Here is a 21,146-nt window from a genome sequence, read left to right on the forward strand (position 1 = left end):
GCATCTTCACAAGGTCCTTTGCTGTTGTTCTGGGATTGATTAGCACTTTTCGCACCAAAGTACGTTCATCTGTAGGAGACAGAACTCCTTCCTGAGCGGTATGACGGCTGCGTGGTCCCCCTGCGTGGTCCCATGGTGTTTATACTTGCATACTATTGTTTGTACAGATGAACGTGGTACCTTCAGGCATTTGGAAATTGCTCCCAAGGATGAACCAGACTTGTGGAGGTCCACAATTTTTTTTCTGAGGTCTTGGCTGATTTCTTTTGATTTTCCCATGATGTCAAGCAAAGAGGCACTGAGTTTGAAGGTTTGCCTTGAAATACATCCACAGGTACACCTCCAATTGACTCAAATTATGTAAATTAGCCTATCAGAAGCTTCTAAAGCCATAACATCATTTTCTGGAATTGTCCATGCTGTTTAAAGGCACAGTCAACTTAGTGTATGTAAACTTCTGACCCACTTGAATTGTGATACAGTGAATTATAAGTGAAATAATCTGTCTTTAAACACTTGTTGGAAAAATTAATTGTGTCATGCACAAAGTATATGTCCTAACCGACTTGCCAAAACTATAGTTGTTAACAAGTAATATGTGGAGTGGTTGAAAAACAAGTTTTAATGACTCCAACCTAAGTGTATGGAAACTTTCGACTTCAACTGTATATAACAGTATTATACTGCATAACAGTGATATTTAACAGTAATATTTAACAGTAATATAGAACAGTAATATATGCAGTATAATACTGTTTTATATAACTGTAATATATAACAATATTTTTAACAGTAATATAGTTTGGACACCTACTAATTCAAGGGTTTTTCTTTATTTTTTACTATTTTCTACATTGTAGAATAATAGTGAAGGCATCAAAACTATGAAATAACACATATTGAAATCATGTAGTAACCAAAAAAGAACAACAAATCAAAATATATTTAATATTTTAGATTCTTCAAATAGCCATCATTTGCCTTGATGACAGCTTTGCACACTCTTGGCATTCTCTCAACCAGCTTCATGAGGTAGTCACCTGGAATGCATTTCAATTAACAGGTGTGCCTTGTTAAAAGTTAATTTGTGGAATTTCTTTCCTTATTAATGCGTTTGAGCCAATCAGTTGTGTTGTGACAAGGTATGGTTGGTATACAGAAGATACCCCTATTTGGTAAAAGACCAAGTCCATATTATGGCAAGAACAGCTCAAATAAGCAAAGAGAAATGACAGTAAGACATGAAGGTCAGTCAATACGGAAAAGTTCAAGAACTTTTAAAGTTTCTTCAAGTGCAGTCGCAAAAACCATCAAGCGCTATGATGAAACTGGCTCTCATGAGGACCGCCACAGGAATGGAAGACCCAGAGTTGCCTCTGCTGCAGAGGATAAGTTCATTAGAGTTACCAGCCTCAGAAATTGCAGCCCAAATACCATTTCCCCAACATTAAAAAGAGGATGACATAGGTATCTTCTAGTTGTCACTGCATGAGACTAAGCATAGGTGTTTTGATGATGTTGAAATGTTGAAGTTGAAATGGTGCTGGAATAGTGGAGGCAGCTCCTGTTTTATAATAATAATAATAATAATAATAATAAATAAATAAAGTTTTATTTGCGACTTGCGGTAACTGTCTGTGGTTCTAAATCAATAGTTGTTTAGTAGTCTGAACATGTCTGAAAACATCAACTTGCTTGACCATGCTGTAGGTCATATAACTGTTTGTTACATGCAATATGCGTTGAGGACTTCACCGGACAGAGGTTGCTCTCCGGTTTTGTGATGAAACAAAGGTGTGGTTAAATGTATTCTGCCACTCTGTCTTCTTACTGTCTCGGCCTCAGGCCTATATATCACGGTGTCAAGGCATATGAACTAACATGTTATAGAGCAAACAACGCAATTATCACAACACATAGATTGTAATATGGCTTTTTTACTGGCTTCCCCGGTGATTTTACCCACGCACCGCTACTGAATATATAACAGTAATATACTGTATAACAGTATTATATAACAATAATACATAACAGTAATATATAAAAGTATTATAGAACAGTAATATATAACAGTATTATAGAACAGTAATATAGAACAGTAGTATAGAACAGTAATATATAACAGTATTATAGAACAGTAATATATAACAGTAATATAGAACAGTAATATAGAACAGTATTATAGAACAGTAATATAGAACAGTATTATATAACAGTAATATATAACAGTATTATAGAACAGTAATATAGAACAGTATTATAGAACAGTAATATAGAACAGTATTATATAACAGTAATATATAACAGTATTATAGAACAGTAATATAGAACAGTAATATAGAACAGTAATATAGAACAGTATTATAGAACAGTAATATAGAACAGTAATATAGAACAGTAATATGTAACAGTAATACAGTATACTGTATAACAGTAATATATAAGAGTAATATATGAACAGTTTTATATTTAATTGATAATGCCAGAGAAGCCGGTGTTTGGAGGATATATCGGCACGGGTGTTGTTAGGCAAACCGTGCCAATATATCCTCCAAACACCGGCTTCGAGGGCATTATCACTTTTATACAATTGGTTACCAACATATTCAAATAATGATTGACATATTTTCATTAAAAACGTTATTTTGATGAATTTTTTCATACTATTTAATCTTTCCACAAGATATAGTCCCAAAACAAATCTAGGGTTGCTACCCAAGCCGGCTGGTGGTTCATTGTATCGGTTCGGTTGCCAGAGATGTGACCCAGTCGTTGAGTTTTATTTTTTTCTGTATCTATGGACCCAGTCGTTCGTTCTAAATGTTCCATTGCCATACTGGCTGGCAACGTTCTTATCCCTTGCTTGCTAGCTAGCCCACTACGGCTAACTTACGGTCACGTCAAAAAGTGCAGCCAGAATAAAGCAAAGTAGCTGCATTTGCATTTGTTTAAGCTGTTTTCTAGTGACATTTATTTGGATACATCTATAACAATGAGCTAATGAGACGCGATTTTGCCTGGCATAGAAAATGTGCTCACTCGGCAGGACACTGTTGTTCAGAGGAGCTAGTCAACAACACAGCTACAGTAACACAATCACTTCAAACTGAAGCTGGAAAGACTGCAAACTAGCTGCACTTCATTTCGTTTGACCCTTTTTCAATTTACATTTCTTTGTATACTGTATATCCATAAAAACATTATGCCAGCTGATTCATGATTTCGACTGGCTGAGAAACACTGCCTGCCTGTCTGTCTCGTCCCGACATGTTCATTACTGTGGGACAGCTGGAGATCAAATTTGAATATTGAAATAATGTCGCAAATGTCGGAGAGACAGACAGCAAGGTTTATACAAATCTCTGGTGTTGAAAACTAAATGTTAGTCTAAAATAAATGTGAGATAATGTCTAGGCACGTTTTAAAGTGGAGATCAAGTTTATAAATTGCCTGGCTGGGCTGATGAGACAGCGGATTGCGCCGTCAGATGGAACAGAGTAAATAGGCATTTTAACGTCATAGATTTAGCCAGTGGTAACTTGTGGAATAAACACCGGCTGGAATGCGATTTTAACCAATCAGCATTCAGGATTACACCCACCTGTTGTATATAACAGTAATATATAACAGTAATATACTGTATAACAGTAACAGTATATATTCAAGATGTCGTAGTAAAGTAGAGATGTCTTACTGTGGCCGTGGCTGAGACGGTCTGTATGCTGGTGTCCTGTCCACTCTGTTCACTGTGGTTCTGTGAAGTGGGGTACATGTTGAGGGGGTGTTCGCTGACTGGGGGCTGTCCTGTGTAGTCGGGGGGAGCAGGGTGAGGGTGGGGGTGTGAGGCGCTGTACTCAGCGGGCAGGCCGTTCTGAGGGGGTGCAAACTGGGCGGAGGGGTACGGCTGAGTCATGGAGTCTGGAGGGGGAGGAGCTTCCTGGTTACCCTGCAGGGGGGAGGTGGGTGAGAAGGGGAGAGGGAGAGAGGAGGAGAGAGGGGAGAGGAGGGAGAGAGGGGGAGAGGAGGGAGAGAGGGGGAGAGGGGGAGAGGGGAGAGGAGGGAGAGAGGGGGAGAGGGGAGAGGAGGGAGAGAGGGGGAGAGAGGGGAGAGAGAGGGGAGAGGAGGGAGAGAGGGGGGAGAGAGGGAGAGAGGGGACAGGAGGGAGAGAGGGGGAGAGAAGGAGAGAGGGGGAGAGGAGGGAGAGAGGGGAGAGAGGGGGAGAGGAGGAAGAGAGGGGGAGAGAGGGAGAGAGGGGAGGAGGGAGATAGGGGGAGAGAGGGAGAGAGGGGAGGAGGGAGATAGGGGGAGAGAGGGAGAGAGGGGAGAGAGGGGAGAGGAGGGAGAGAGGGGGAGAGAGGGGGAGAGGCAGGAGGAAAGGAGAGGGAGGGGGAGGAGAGAGGGGAAAGAGAGTTAGTACCAGACCAGATTGAACAATCAATTAAAAAAATCAGTCAACCAGTCAATCAGTAATCCAGCCAGCCAGTCAACCAACCAGCCAGTCAGGTCAGTAAGTCAACCAGCCAGCCAGCTAACCAACCAGCAAGTCAGACAGTCAGTCAGTCAGTCAGTCATCCAGTCAGCCAGTCAGTCAGTCAGTCAGTCAACCAGACACACTCAATCCATTCATTACTACAAGCGCACACACACACACACACACACATACACACACACACACACACACACACACACACACACAGTCTTGTACATCTAACCTTGTGGGGACACACAATTCAGTCCCATTCAAAATCCTATTTTCCCTAAACCCTAACCCATACCCTTACCCTAACCCTAACTTTAACCCTAACTTTAACCCAAAAACCTAACCTTAACCCTAACCTTAAACCTAGCTCGTAACCCTAACCCAAAAACTAACCCTAGCTCCTAACCCTAACCCTTTACGTAATTCTAAACCTAACACTAATTCTAACCTTGACCCCCTAGAAATAGCATTTGACCTTGTGGGGACTAACAAATTGTCCCCAGTTGGTCAAATGTTTGTTATTTTACTAGTCTTCACAAGAATAGTTAAACATGTCCACACACTGCACTCTGTAAAGACACACACAGGAAATGAGCTTCAAGTGGAGTGGATGTTTCTTATTTGATCAGAAACAATTTATCCATCATTGATACAGCTAGATCAATTCATCATCATTGATACAGCTAGATGAATGTATCATCATTGATACAGCTAGATGAATGTATCATCATTTATACAGCTAGATGAATTTATCATCATTGATACAGCTAGATCAATTTATCATCATTGATAAAGCTAGATCAATTTATCATCATTGATACAGCTAGATCAATTCATCATCATTGATACAGCTAGATCAATGTATCATCATTGATACAGCTAGATCAATTTATCATCATTGATACAGCTAGATCAATTCATCATCATTGATACAGCTAGATCAATTTATCATCATTGATGCAGCTAGATCAATTTATCATCATTGATACAGCTAGATCAATTCATCATCATTGATGCAGCTAGATCAATTCATCATCATTGATGCAGCTAGATCAATTTATCATCATTGATGCAGCTAGATCAATTTATCATCATTGATACAGCTAGATCAATTTATCCACTCTCTCTCTCTCTCTCTCTCTCTCCCAAGAAGGCTCTCTGCGTACTGTGTTCACTAGGAGAGGTACTACTCTGTAAAATGTGTTCTTGTTAAAACCCCCTGCTGCTCTTTAAAGCAGATATTACACATATCACACTGTTCTCATTATTACACACACAGACAGACAAATAGTAAGCAATCAACACCACACATATTTAATATAGCACTGATTACCAGTGTTACACTCATCATGTATCAGTCCCTCTCATCTGATTACCAGTGTTACACTCATCATGTATCAGTCCCTCTCATCTGATTACCAGTGTTACACTCATCATGTATCAGTCCCTCTCATCTGATTACCAGTGTTACACTCATCATGTATCAGTCCCTCTCATCTGATTACCAGTGTTACACTCATCATGTATCAGTCCCTCTCATCTGATTACCAGTGTTACACTCATCATGTATCAGTCCCTCTCATCTGATTACCAGTGTTACACTCATCATGTATCAGTCCTCTCATCTGATTACCAGTGTTACACTCATCATGTATCAGTCCCTCTCATCTGATTACCAGTGTTACACTCATCATGTATCAGTCCCTCTCATCTGATTACCAGTGTTACACTCATCATGTATCAGTCCCTCTCATCTGATTACCAGTGTTACACTCATCATGTATCAGTCCCTCTCATCTGATTACCAGTGTTACACTCATCATGTATCAGTCCCTCTCATCTGATTACCAGTGTTACACTCATCATGTGCTCTAGCTAGCTGTCAGAATACTTGATGGTAACAGTGCTCTAGCCAGCTGTCAGAATACTTGATGGTAACAGTGCTCTAGCCAGCTGTCAGAATACTTGATGGTAACAGTGCTCTAGCCAGCTGTCAGAATACTTGATGGTAACGGTGCTCTAGCTAGCTGTCAGAATACTTGATGGTAACAGTGCTCTAGCCAGCTGTCAGAATACTTGATGGTAACAGTGCTCTAGCCAGCTGTCAGAATACTTGATGGTAACAGTGCTCTAGCTAGCTGTCAGAATACTTGATGGTAACAGTGCTCTAGCCAGCTGTCAGAATACTTGATGGTAACAGTGCTCTAGCCAGCTGTCAGAATACTTGATGGTAACAGTGCTCTAGCCAGCTGTCAGAATACTTGATGGTAACGGTGCTCTAGCCAGCTGTCAGAATACTTATAGGTAACAGTGCTCTAGCCAGCTGTGAGAATACTTGATGGTAACAGTGCTCTAGCCAGCTGTCAGAATACTTGATGGTAACAGTGCTCTAGCCAGCTGTCAGAATACTTGATGGTAACAGTGCTCTAGCCAGCTGTCAGAATACTTGATAGTAACAGTGCTCTAGCCAGCTGTGAGAATACTTGATGGTAACAGTGCTCTAGCCAGCTGTCAGAATACTTGATGGTAACAGTGCTCTAGCCAGCTGTCAGAATACTTGATGGTAACAGTGCTCTAGCCAGCTGTCAGAATACTTGATGGTAACAGTGCTCTAGCCAGCTGTCAGGGAATACTTGATGGTAACAGTGCTCTAGCCAGCTGTCAGAATACTTGATGGTAACGGTGCTCTAGCCAGCTGTCAGAATACTTGATGGTAACAGTGCTCTAGCCAGCTGTCAGAATACTTGATGGTAACGGTGCTCTAGCCAGCTGTCAGAATACTTAATGGTAACAGTGCTCTAGCCAGCTGTGAGAATACGTGATGGTAACAGTGCTCTAGCCAGCTGTGAGAATACTTGATGGTAACAGTGCTCTAGCCAGCTGTGAGAATACGTGATGGTAACAGTGCTCTAGCCAGCTGTCAGAATACTTGATGGTAACAGTGCTCTAGCCAGCTGTCAGAATACTTGATGGTAACAGTGCTCTAGCCAGCTGTCAGAATACTTGATGGTAACAGTGCTCTAGCCAGCTGTCAGAATACTTGATGGTAACAGTGCTCTAGCCAGCTGTCAGAATACTTGATGGTAACATTGTTCTAGCCAGCTGTCAGAATACTTGATGGTAACAGTGCTCTAGCCAGCTGTCAGAATACTTGATGGTAACAATGCTCTAGCCAGCTGTGAGAATACTTGATGTTAACAGTGCTCTAGCCAGCTGTCAGAATACTTGATGGTAACAGTGCTCTAGCCAGCTGTCAGAATACTTGATGGTAACAGTGCTCTAGCCAGCTGTGAGAATGCTTGATGGTAACGGTACTCTAGCCAGCTGTCAGAATACTTGATGGTAACAGTGCTCTAGCCAGCTGCCAGAATACTTGATGGTAACAGTGCTCTAGCCAGCTGTCAGAATACTTGATGGTAACAATGCTCTAGCCAGCTGTGAGAATACTTGATGGTAACAGTGCTCTAGCCAGCTGTCAGAATACTTGATGGTAACAGTGCTCTAGCCAGCTGTCAGAATACTTGATGGTAACAGTGCTCTAGCCAGCTGTCAGAATACTTGATGGTAACGGTGCTCTAGCCAGGTGTCAGAATACTTAATGGTAACAGTGCTCTAGCCAGCTGTCAGAATACTTGATGGTAACAGTGCTCTAGCCAGCTGTGAGAATACTTGATGGTAACAGTGCTCTAGCCAGCTGTGAGAATACGTGATGGTAACAGTGCTCTAGCCAGCTGTGAGAATACTTGATGGTAACAGTGCTCTAGCCAGCTGTGAGAATACGTGATGGTAACAGTGCTCTAGCCAGCTGTCAGAATACTTGATGGTAACAGTGCTCTAGCCAGCTGTCAGAATACTTGATGGTAACAGTGCTCTAGCCAGCTGTGAGAATACTTGATGGTAACAGTGCTCTAGCCAGCTGTCAGAATACTTGATGGTAACATTGTTCTAGCCAGCTGTCAGAATACTTGATGGTAACAGTGCTCTAGCCATCTGTCAGAATACTTGATGGTAACAGTGCTCTAGCCAGCTGTCAGAATACTTGATGGTAACAGTGCTCTAGCCAGCTGCCAGAATACTTGATGGTAACAGTGCTCTAGCCAGCTGTCAGAATGCTTGATGGTAACAGTGCTCTAGCCAGCTGTCAGAATACTTGATGGTAACAGTGCTCTAGCCATCTGTCAGAATACTTGATGGTAACAATGCTCTAGCCAGCTGTGAGAATACTTGATGTTAACAGTGCTCTAGCCAGCTGTCAGAATACTTGATGGTAACAGTGCTCTAGCCAGCTGTGAGAATGCTTGATGGTAACAGTGCACTAGCCAGCTGTCAGAATACTTGATGGTAACATTGTTCTAGCCAGCTGTGAGAATACTTGATGGTAACAGTGCTCTAGCCAGCTGTCAGAATACTTGATGGTAACGGTGCTCTAGCCAGCTGTCAGAATACTTGATGGTAGCAGTGCTCTAGCCAGCTGTCAGAATACTTGATGGTAACAGTGCTCTAGCCAGCTGTCAGAATACTTGATGGTAACAGTGCTCTAGCCAGCTGTGAGAATACTTGATGGTAACAGTGCGTAGTTTTTTATTATTTTGTTGTAATTCTTCCCCAAACCATAGCCCTGACCTTAACCACTCAGAATGAATTCCTAAACTGTTAACCTTTGAGTTGTTTCTGGTTTAACCCTATAACCACACAAGTTGCTGCTGTAACCACACAGAATGAATGAGTCAAAAATGTTTATCCATAATACATCACATTTCGAAGGGGAACTATGAGATATTGTTGCATCATGTAGCCTACAGACAGACAGTGAACTGGGAGGGAAGCATCATGTAGCCTACAGACAGACAGTGAACTGGGAGGGAAGCATCATGTAGCCTACAGACAGACAGTGTACTGGGAGGGAAGCATCATGTAGCCTACAGACAGACAGTGTACTGGGAGGGAAGCATCATGTAGCCTACAGACAGACAGTGAACTGAGAGGGAAGCATCATGTAGCCTACAGACAGACAGTGTACTGGAAGGGAAGCATCATGTAGCCTACAGACAGACAGTGAACTGGGAGGGAAGCATCATGTAGCCTACAGACAGACAGTGAACTGGAAGGGAAGCATCATGTAGCCTACAGACAGACAGTGAACTGGGAGGGAAGCATCATGTAGCCTACAGACAGACAGTGAACTGGAAGGGAAGCATCATGTAGCCTACAGACAGACAGTGAACTGGGAGGGAAGCATCATGTAGCCTACAGACAGACAGTGAACTGGGAGGGAAGCATCATGTAGCCTACAGACAGACAGTGAACTGAGAGGGAAGCATCATGTAGCCTACAGACAGACAGTGAACTGAGAGGGAAGCATCATGTAGCCTACAGACAGACAGTGAACTGAGAGGGAAGCATCATGTAGCCTACAGACAGACAGTGAACTGAGAGGGAAGCATCATGTAGCCTACAGACAGACAGTGTACTGGAAGGGAAGCATCATGTAGCCTACAGACAGACAGTGTACTGGGAGGGAAGCATCATGTAGCCTACAGACAGACAGTGAACTGGGAAGGGAAGCATCATGTAGCCTACAGACAGACAGTGAACTGGGAGGGAAGCATCATGTAGCCTACAGACAGACAGTGTACTGGGAGGGAAGCATCATGTAGCCTACAGACAGACAGTGAACTGGGAGGGAAGCATCATGTAGCCTACAGACAGACAGTGAACTGGGAGGGAAGCATCATGTAGCCTACAGACAGACAGTGAACTGGGAGGGAAGCATCATGTAGCCTACAGACAGACAGTGTACTGGGAGGGAAGCATCATGTAGCCTACAGACAGACAGTGAACTGGGAGGGAAGCATCATGTAGCCTACAGACAGACAGTGTACTGGGAGGGAAGCATCATGTAGCCTACAGACAGACAGTGAACTGAGAGGGAAGCATCATGTAGCCTACAGACAGACAGTGTACTGGGAGGGAAGCATCATGTAGCCTACAGACAGACAGTGTACTGGAAGGGAAGCATCATGTAGCCTACAGACAGACAGTGAACTGGGAGGGAAGCATCATGTAGCCTACAGACAGACAGTGAACTGGGAGGGAAGCATCATGTAGCCTACAGACAGACAGTGAACTGGAAGGGAAGCATCATGTAGCCTACAGACAGACAGTGAACTGGAAGGGAAGCATCATGTAGCCTACAGACAGACAGTGAACTGGAAGGGAAGCATCATGTAGCCTACAGACAGACAGTGTACTGGAAGGGAAGCATCATGTAGCCTACAGACAGACAGTGTACTGGAAGGGAAGCATCATGTAGCCTACAGACAGACAGTGAACTGGGAGGGAAGCATCATGTAGCCTACAGACAGACAGTGTACTGGAGGGAAGCATCATGTAGCCTACAGACAGACAGTGAACTGGGAGGGAAGGGGTGGGAAACTTAACAGAAAGAAGGAGTAAGGTTTCCCATTATCCAGGAGGGAGAGTTTGAAACACCCACAGCTTTTCTGCTAGCCAACTGAAAACCAGTAGACTGTATAACTACGCATATACACCGCACATATGTGAAGGCCCGTGTGGGTCACTCCTTTGGGGGCTCTATATCTCAGCCATGCATTGGCCAGACTAGCTGACCTAATAAATAGAGAGAGAGAGAGAGAGAGAGAGAGAGAGAGAGAGAGAGAGAGAGAGAGAGAGAGAGAGAGAGAGAGAGAGAGAGAGAGAGAGAGAGAGAGAGAGAGAGAGAGAGAGAGAGGCATGGCAGAGAGTCAGACTTAGCTAAACGCTCTGTTGTGCATCTAATGAGAACCACATTTGGAGGCCTGAAATATGCTTTACGTGGCAGTGAGCTGGAGACATCACACACACTCCAAGGCAAATGCTCTTTCTAAATGGAGAGAATATCTCTTTACCCAGTTAAAGGGCACACAATTAAGTATTTAAATACAAAAATGAGAAGTGTCCACCTCTCTCTCTCCCCCCCCTCCCTCCCACAGAGGACTGGAGGTTAATAAAGCATGTTTCTTTCTATCCATTCATTACCCTGATGGATATCAGACTTGACCTCCAGTGTGTTTGTGTGTGTGTGTGTGTGTGATTGATAATCTGAAGTGCAAGTGATGCTTTATAAGTGACAGCTCACTTTCTCTAAGACCAACAGAAGTCAGATGCTATATCTTTCTCTGTGATCAACAGAAGTCAGATGCTATATCTTTCTCTGTGACCAACAGAAGTCAGATGCTATATCTTTCTCTGTGACCAACAGAAGTCAGATGCTATATCTTTCTCTGTGACCAACAGAAGTAGATGTATAAGAAAAAGCAGAGTATATTTTCTAAACAGAAGTCAGATGCTATATTTTTCTTTCTCTGTGACCAACAGAAGTAGATGTAAGAAGTCAGATGCTATATCTTTCTCTGTGACCAACAATCTATTTTCTGTGACCAAAGAAGTCAGAGATTGACAACAAAGTCAGATGCTATATCTTTCTCTGTGACCAACAGAAGTCAGTTGGTAGAAGTCAGTTGGTAGAGCATGGCGCTTGCAACGCCAGGGTTGTGGGTTCGTTTCCCACGGGGGGCCGGTATGAAAATGTATGCAATCACTAACTGTAAGTCGCTCTGGATAAGAGCATCTGCTAAATGACTAAAACGTAAAATGTAAATATCTTTCTCTGTGACCAACAGAAGTAAGATGCTATATCTTTATCTGTGACCAACAGAAGTCAGATGCTATATCTTTCTCTGTGACTCACAGAAGTCAGATGCTATATCTTTCTCTGTGACTCACAGAAGTCAGATGCTATATCTTGCTCTGTGAGACTTCATACAAACACAAATGACTAGACATGCAGTACATCTCTCTTCCCAATATAGTTTTCTATTTTGTTAACAGTGCACTCTCTCTCTCTCTCTCTCTCTCTCTCTCTCTCTCTCTCTCTCTCTCTCTCTCTCTCTCTCTCTCTCTCTCTCTCTCTCTCTCTCTCTCTCTCTCTCTCTCTCTCTCTCTCCCTCTCTCTCCCTCTCTCTCTCTCCCTCTCTCTCTCTCTCTCTCTCTCTCTCTCTCTCTCTCTCTCTCTCTCTCTCTCTCTCTCTCTCTCTCTCTCTCTCTCTAGTAGTAACAGAGAGTAGAGGTGACTGCTCCATGCTCTCTGCAGCAGCTGGTTTTAGACGGACTATATTCATCTAAAGACAACACACACACATGCTGAACCACAACCCTACCAGAGACACACTGAGACAGAGAGAAGGAGAGAGAGAGAGAGAGGAGAGGGAGGGAGGGAGAGAGAGAAGGAGAGGGAGGGAGAGAGAGGGAGAAGGAGAGGGAGGGAGAGAGAGGGAGAGAGCAAGAAAGCAAAACAGCTCCTGAATAATGATGTCTGTAAAACAGTTGCTGAGAGGAGCTGCCTCTTCCTTCATGACAGTCACACACACACACCACTTCACAGCATGCTCACACTCATACACACACACACACACACACACACACACACACACACACACACACCAAGTCACAGCACACACACACCACTTCACAGCATGCTCACACTCATACACACACACACACACACACACCAAGTCACAGCACACACACACCACTTCACAGCATGCTCACACACCCTGCACCCGCTCTACTCTGCAGTCGCAACACAAAAGAGAGACAGAGTGGAAAGAGAGAAAATAGAGGACTACGCTGGCTAAGAAGAAGAAGAAGGAAATACCTGCTCCACCATCTTGCCTGCCTCTTTCTCCTCCATACACACATCCAGCTGCTTTCCTTCCTTTTCTTGCTTCTTCCTCCCTTCTTTCTCCTCCTGCCTCCAGCATCTGCCTGCCTGCCCACAGCCAGCATCAATTACGGATGGGGCGTGGGTTCCCTGTGTGTGTGTGTGTGTGTGTGTGTGTTCAGTGGGTGTTTTCAGTGTGTGTGTGTGTGTGTGGGAGGGAGGGGAGTGAAAGGAGGGGTGTTATAGAAAGAGGAGGAGGCTAAGGAGACTGAGAGCGGTGTTCTTGCTCCTTGTCTCTCTTTCTCTCTCTCTTACTCCTGTCTCTCTTTCACTCTCTCTTACTCATTGTCTCTTTCTCTCTCTCTTTCTCCTCGTCTCTCTTTCTCGCTCTCTTACTCCTTGTGTCTCTTTCACTCTCTCTCTCCTTGTCTCTCTTTCTCTCTCTTTCTCCTGGTCTCTCTTTCTCTCTCTCTTTCTCCTTGTCTCTCTTTCTCTCTCTCTTTCTCCTTGTCTCTCGTTCTCTCTCTCGTGCTCCTTGTGTCTCCCTTTCTCCTTGTCTCTCTTTCTCACTCTTTCTCCTGGTCTCTCTTTCTCTCTCTCTTTCTCCTTGTCTCTCTTTCTCTCTCTTTCTCCTTGTCTCTCTTTCTCTCTCTCTTTCTCCTTGTCTCTCTTTCTCTCTCTTTCTCCTTGTCTCTCTTTCTCTCTCTTTCTCCTGGTCTCTCTTTATCCTTGTCTCTCTTTCACTCTCTCTTCTCCTTGTGTCTCTCTTCCTCCTTGTCTCTCTCTTGCTCCTTGTGTTTCTCTTTCTCATTGTCTCTCTTTCTCTCTCTCTTTCTCCTTGTCTCTATTTCTCTCTCTTTCTCCTGGTCTCTCTTTCTCTTTCTTCTCATTGTCTCTATTTCTCTCTCTCTTTCTCCTTGTCTCTCTTTCTCTCTCTCTTTCTCTCTCTTTCTCCTTGTCTCTCTTTCTATCTGTCTTTATCCTGGTCTCTCTTTCTCTCTCTCTTTCTCCTTGTCTCTCTTTCTCTCTCTCTTTCTCATTGTCTCTCTTTCTCTCTCTCTTTCTCCTTGTGTCTCTTTCTCATTGTCTCTCTTTCTCTCTCTCTTTCTCCTTGTGTCTCTCTTTCTCCTTGTCTCTCTTTCTCTCTCTCTTTCTCTCTCTTTCTCCTTGTCTCTCTGTCTTTCTCCTGGTCTCTCTTTCTCTCTCTCTTTCTCATTGTCTCTCTTTCTCTCTCTCTTTCTCCTTGTCTCTCTTTCTCTCTCTTTCTCCTGGTCTCTCTTTCTCTCTCTATTTCTCCTGGTCTCTCTTTCTCTCTCTTTCTCCTGGTCTCTCTTTCTCTCTCTTTCTCCTGGTCTCTCTTTCTCTCTCTTTCTCCTGGTCTCTCTTTCTCTCTCTCTTTCTCCTGGTCTCTCACTCTCTCTCTCTTTCTCCTTATGTCTTTCTCCCTCTCTTTCTCCTGGTCTCTCTTTCTTTCTCTTTCTTCTGGTCTCTCTTTCTCTCCCTCTCTTTCTCCTGGTCTCTCTTTCTCTCTTTCTTCTGGTCCTCTCTCTCTCTCTCTTTCTCCTGGTCTCTCTTTCACTCTCTTTTTCTCCTTGTCTCTGTTTCTTCTCTCTTTCTCCTTGTCTCTCTTTCTCTCTCTCCTCTCTTTCTCCTTTGTCTCTCTTTCTCTCTCTTTCTCCTTGTGTCTCTCTCTCTCTCTTTCTCATTGTGTCTCTTTCTCGCTCTCTCTTCCTCATTGTCACTATTTCTCTCTCTCTTTCTCCTTGTCTCTCTTTCTCTCTCTCTCTCTCTTTCTCCTTGTCTCTCTTTCTCTCTGTCTTTCTCCCGTCTCTCTTTCTCTCTCTCTTTCTCCTTGTCTCTATTTCTCTCTCTCTTTCTCCTGGTCTCTCTTTCTCTCTCTTCTCATTGTCTCTATTTCTCTCTCTCTTTCTCCTTGTCTCTCTTTCTCTCTCTCTTTCTCTCTCTTTCTCCTTGTCTCTCTTTCTATCTGTCTTTCTCCTGGTCTCTCTTTCTCTCTCTCTTTCTCCTTGTCTCTCTTTCTCTCTCTCTTTCTCATTGTCTCTCTTTCTCTCTCTCTTTCTCCTTGTGTCTCTTTCTCATTGTCTCTCTTTCTCTCTCTCTTTCTCCTTGTGTCTCTCTTTCTCCTTGTCTCTCTTTCTCTCTCTCTTTCTCTCTCTTTCTCCTTGTCTCTCTGTCTTTCTCCTGGTCTCTCTTTCTCTCTCTTCTCATTGTCTCTCTTTCTCTCTCTCTTTCTCCTTGTCTCTCTTTCTCCTTGCTCTCTTTCTCTCTTTCTCCTGGTCTCTCTTTCTCTCTCTATTTCTCCTGTTCTCTCTCTCTTTCTCTGGTCTCTCTCTTTCTCCTGGTCTCTTTTCTCTCTCTTTCTCCTGGTCTCTCTTTCTCTCTCTTTCTCCTGGTCTCTCACTCTCTCTCTCTTTCTCCTTATGTCTTTCTCCCTCTCTTTCTCCTGGTCTCTCTTTCTTTCTCTTTCTTCTGGTCTCTCTTTCTCTCCCTCTCTTTCTCCTGGTCTCTCTTTCTTTCTCTTTCTTCTGGTCTCTCTTTCTCTCTCTCTCTCTCTCTTTCTCCTGGTCTCTCTTTCACTCTCTTTTTCTCCTTGTCTCTGTTTCTCTCTCTCTTTCTCCTTGTCTCTCTTTCTCTCTCTCTTTCACTCTCTCTTTCTCCTTGTCTCTCTTTCTCTCTCTTTCTCCTTGTGTCTCTCTCTCTCTCTTTCTCATTGTGTCTCTTTCTCGCTCTCTCTTCCTCATTGTCACTATTTCTCTCTCTCTTTCTCCTTGTCTCTCTTTCTCTCTCTCTTTCTCTCTCTTTCTCCTTGTCTCTCTTTCTCTCTGTCTTTCTCCCGGTCTCTCTTTCTCTCTCTCTTTCTCCTTGTCTCTATTTCTCTCTCTTTCTCCTGGTCTCTCTTTCTCTCTCTTCTCATTGTCTCTATTTCTCTCTCTCTTTCTCCTTGTCTCTCTTTCTCTCTCTCTTTCTCTCTCTTTCTCCTTGTCTCTCTTTCTATCTGTCTTTCTCCTGGTCTCTCTTTCTCTCTCTCTTTCTCCTTGTCTCTCTTTCTCTCTCTCTTTCTCATTGTCTCTCTTTCTCTCTCTCTTTCTCCTTGTGTCTCTTTCTCATTGTCTCTCGTTCTCTCTCTCTTTCTCCTTGTGTCTCTCTTTCTCCTTGTCTCTCTTTCTCTCTCTCTTTCTCTCTCTTTCTCCTTGTCTCTCTGTCTTTCTCCTGGTCTCTCTTTCTCTCTCTCTTTCTCATTGTCTATCTTTCTCTCTCTCTTTCTCCTTGTCTCTCTTTCTCCTTGTCTCTCTTTCTCTCTCTTTCTCCTGGTCTCTCTTTCTCTCTCTTTCTCCTGGTCTCTCTTTCTCTCTCTTTCTCCTGGTCTCTCTTTCTCTCTCTCTTTCTCCTGGTCTCTTCTCCTTATGTCTTTCTCCCTCTCTTTCTCCTGGTCTCTCTTTCTTTCTCTTTCTTCTGGTCTCTCTTTCTCTCTCTCTTTCTCCTGGTCTCTCTTTCTTTCTCTTTCTTCTGGTCTCTCTTTCTCTCTCTCTCTCTTTCTCCTGGTCTCTCTTTCTCTCTCTTTTTCTCCTTGTCTCTGTTTCTCTCTCTCTTCTCCTTGTCTCTCTTCTATCTCTCTTTCACTCTCTTTCTCCTTGTCTCTCTTTCTCTCTCTTTCTCCTTGTGTCTCTCTCTCTCTCTTTCTCATTGTGTCTCTTTCTCGCTCTCTCTTCCTCATTGTCACTATTTCTCTCTCTCTTTCTCCTTGTCTCTCTTTCTCTCTCTCTTTCTCTCTCTTTCTCCTTGTCTCTCTTTCTCTCTGTCTTTCTCCCGGTCTCTCTTTCTCTCTCTCTTTCTCCTTGTCTCTCTCTCTTTTTCTCTCTCTTTCTCCTTGTCTCTCTTTCACTCTCTCTTTCTCCTTGTGTCTCTATTTCTCCTTGTCTTTCTTTCTCTCTCTCTTTCTCCTTGTCTCTCTTTCGCTCTCCTTTTCCTGGTCTCTCTTTCTCTCTCGTTCTCCTGGTCTCTCTTTCTCTCTCTCTTTCTCATTGTGTCTCTATTTCTCCTTGTCTTTCTTTCTCTCTCTCTTTCTCCTTGTCTCTCTTTCGCTCTCCTTTTCCTGGTCTCTCTTTCTCTCTCGTTCTCCTGGTCTCTCTTTCTCTCTCTCTTTCTCCTGGTCTCTCTTTCACTCTCTCTTTCTCCTTGTGTCTTTCTCTCTCTCTTTCTCCTGGTCTCTCTTTCTCTCTCTTTCTCCTGGTATCTCTTTCTCTCTCTCTTTCTCCTGGTCTCTCTTTCTCTCTCTTTCTCCTGGTATCTCTTTCACTCTCTCTTTCTCCTGGTCTCTCTTTCTCTCTCTCTTTCTCCTTGTCTCTCTTTCACTCTCTCTTACTCCTTGTCTCTCTTTCACTCTCTTTCTCCGGGTCTCTCTTTCTCTCTCTCTTTCTACTTGTCTCTCTTTCTCATTTGTCTGCTCTGTCCAAACATTATTTGGTAGTCTTTGTTTCTAACAACATACATTCCTCTGCAGCAGTATTTCATATACCACACAGTACTGTATGAAGCTATGTAGCTTGACATATACCTCACAGTACTGTATGAAGCTATGTAGCTTGACATATACCTCACAGTACTGTATGAAGCTATGTAGCTTGACATTTACCACACAGTACTGTATGAAGCTATGTAGCATGACGTATCCCACACAGTACTGTATGAAGCGATATAGCATGACGTATCCCACACAGTACTGTATGAAGCTACGTAGCTTGACATGTTCAGTATAGGATCAGCAGCTATATGAGAGACTGGTCTCTCTCCAGGTCTGAATCAGGGTTAGATGGAGACTGGTCTCTCTCCAGGTCGGAATCAATGTTAGATGGAGACTGGTCTCTCTCCAGCTCCAAATCAGGGTTATACAGAGACTGGTCTCTCTCCAGGTCTGAATCAGGGTTAGACAGTGACTGGTTTCTCTCCAGGTCCAGGTCAGGGTTAGATGGAGACTGGTCTCTCTCCAGGTACAGATCAGGGTTAGATGGAGACTGGTCTCTCCAAACACATTAATGATGTAAAATCCTTTCCTGCGTTCTGCTTGAACAAGAACACACACACACCTCTCCATAAGTTTCCCATAACACAGTGGGGTGTTAAGGTTTTAAACAGTTATGTGGCAACCACTAAAAAAACACTATTAGAAGCAGGTAGAGACAGAGAGAGAGCGAGAGAGAGAAACAGAGAGAGAAACAGAGAGAGAAACAGAGAGAGAGAGCGAGAGAGAGAGGCAGACCTGGGCCCTGACAATACAGTGGCTTGTGAAAGTATTCAACCCCCTTGGCATTTTTCATATTTTTTTGCCTTACAACCTGGAATTAAAACAGATTTTTTTGGGGTTTGTATAATTTCATTTACACAACATGCCTACCACTTTGAAGATGCTAAATATTTTTTTTTGTGTGAAACAAACAAGAAATAAGACAAAAAAAAACAGAAAACTTGAGCGTGCATAACTATTCAGCCCCCCCCCCCAAAGTCAATATTTTGTAGAGCCACCTTTTGCAACAATTACAGTTCCAAGTCTCTTGGGGTATGTCTCTATAAGCTTGGCACATCTAGCCACTGGGATTTTTGCCCATTCTTCAAGGCAAAACTGCTCCAGCTCCTTCAAGTTGGATGGGTTCCACTGGTGTACAGCAATCTTTAAGTCATACCACAGATTCTCAATTGGATTGAGGTCTGGGCTTTGACTAGGCCATTCCAAGACATTTAAATGTTTCCCCTTAAACCACTCGAGTGTTACTTTAGCAGTATGCTTAGGGTCATTGTCCTGCTGGAAGGTGAACCTCCGTCCCAGTCTCAAATCTCTGGAAGACTGAAACAGGTTTCCCTCAAGAATATCCCTGTATTTAGCGCCATCCATCATTCCCTCAATTCTGACCAGTTTCCCAGTCACTGCCGATGAAAAACATCCCCACAGCATGATGCTGCCACCACCATGCTTTACTGTGGGGATGGTGTTCTCGGGCCAAAAAGCTCAATTTTAGTTTCATCTGACCAGAGTACATTCTTCCATATGTTTGGAGAGTCTCCCACATGTTGTTTTTATCGCACTGCTTTGCTTTATCTTGGCCAGGTCACAGTTGTAAATGAGAACTTGTTCTCAACTGGCTTACCTGGTTAAATAAAGGTTAAATAAATAAATAAAAATAATAATAAACATGCCTTTTGGCGAACACCAAACTTGTTTTCTCATTATTTTCTTTAAGCAATGGCTTTTTTCTGGCCACTCTTCCGTAAAGCCCAGCTCTGTGGAGTGTACGGCTTAAAGTGGTCATATGGATAGATACTCCAATCTCCACTGTGGAGCTTTGGAGCTCTTTCAGGGTTATCTTTGGTCTCTTTGTTGCCTCTCTGATGAATGCCCTCCTTGCCTGGTCCGTGAGCTTTGATGGGCGGCCCTCTCTTGGCAGGTTTGTTGTGGTGCCATATTCTTTCAATTTTTTAATAATGGATTTAATGGTGCTCCGTGGGATGTTCAAAGTTTCTGATATTTTTTATAACCCAACCCTGGTCTGTACTTCTCCACAACTTTGTCCCTGACCTGTTTGGAGAGCTCCTTGGTCTTCATGGTGCCGCTTGCTTGGTGGTGCCCCTTGCTTAGTGGTGTTGCAGACTCTGGGGCCTTTCAGAACATGTGTATATATACTGAGATCATTTGACAGATCATTTGACACTTAGATTGCACACAGGTGGACTTTATTTAACTAATTATGTGACTTCTGAAGGTAATTGGTTGCACCAGATCTTATTTAGGGGCTTCATAGCACCACTTTTCCGTATTTTTTGTTCCCGCATTTTTTGAAACAAGTAATTATTTTCATTTCACTTCACCAATTTGGACTTTTTGTGTATGTCCATTACATGAAATCCAAATAAAAATCAATTAAAATTACAGGTTGTAATGCAACAAAATAGGAAAAACACCAAGGGAGATGAATACTTCTGCAAGGCACTGTAAATCTCAGGAAGACAAAAATAATGGTGTTCCAGAAAAGGTCCAGTTGCCAGGACCACAAATACAAATTCCATCTAGACACCGTTGCCCTAGAGCACACAAAAAACTATACATACCTCGGCCTAAACATCAGCGCCACAGGTAACTTCCACAAAGCTGTGAATGATCTGAGAGACAAGGCAAGAAGGGCCTTCTACGCCATCAAAAGGAACATCAAATTTGACAAACCAATTAGGATCTGGCTAAAAACACTTGAGTAAGTTATAGAACCCATTGCCCTTTATGGTTGTGAGGTCTGGGGTCCGCTCACCAACCAAGATGGGACAAACACCAAATATCCTCCGTGTACATCGAATTAACAAAAAAACTGAGCAAACTAGAATGCTATTTGGCCCTAAAAAGAGAGTACACAGTGGCAGAATACCTGACCACTGTAACTGACCCAAAATTAAGGAAAGCTTTGACTATGTACAGACCCAGTGAGCATAGCCTTGCTATTGAGAGAGGACGCCGTAGGCAGACCTGGCTCTCAAGAGAAGACAGGCTATGTGCACACTGCCCACAAAATGAGGTGGAAACTGAGCTGCACTTCCTAACCTCCTGCCAAATGTATGACCATATTAGAGACACATATTTCCCTCAGATTACACAGACCCACAAAAAATTTGAAAACATGTATTGGGTGAAATACCACAGTGTGCCATCACAGCAGCAAGATTTGTGATCTGTTGCCACAAGAAAAGGGCAACCAGTGAAGAACAAACACCATTGTAAATACAACCCATATTTATGTTTATTTATTTTCCCATTTGTACTTTAACTATTTGCACATCGTTACAACACTGTATGTAGACATAATATGACATTTGACATGTCTTTATTCTTTTGAAACTTCTGAGTGTAATGTTTACTGTTAATTTTTATAGTTTATTTCACTTTTG

General features: G+C 43.1%; 1 protein-coding gene across 5 annotated transcripts in view; it reads right to left on the reverse strand.

The window, feature by feature from the left end:
- The window catches only part of LOC121559701 (RNA binding protein fox-1 homolog 1-like), a 72,508-nt gene extending 59,103 nt beyond the window's left edge, over positions 1–13,405 (reverse strand). For all 5 annotated transcript variants that reach the window (XM_045214330.1, XM_045214329.1, XM_045214332.1 and 2 more), the window contains exons 1-2: positions 13,197–13,405; positions 3,695–3,946 (exon numbers count right to left, since the gene is read on the reverse strand). In XM_045214330.1, the coding sequence (XP_045070265.1) occupies positions 3,695–3,946; positions 13,197–13,232 (288 nt within the window). In that variant the 5' untranslated portion in view covers positions 13,233–13,405. The remainder of the gene's footprint in view (positions 1–3,694; positions 3,947–13,196) is intronic.
- Positions 13,406–21,146: the final 7,741 nt, after the last annotated feature.

Source organism: Coregonus clupeaformis, unplaced genomic scaffold (assembly GCF_020615455.1).
Source record: "Coregonus clupeaformis isolate EN_2021a unplaced genomic scaffold, ASM2061545v1 scaf0235, whole genome shotgun sequence".
In the NCBI taxonomy this organism is placed as follows: Eukaryota; Metazoa; Chordata; class Actinopteri; order Salmoniformes; family Salmonidae; genus Coregonus; species Coregonus clupeaformis.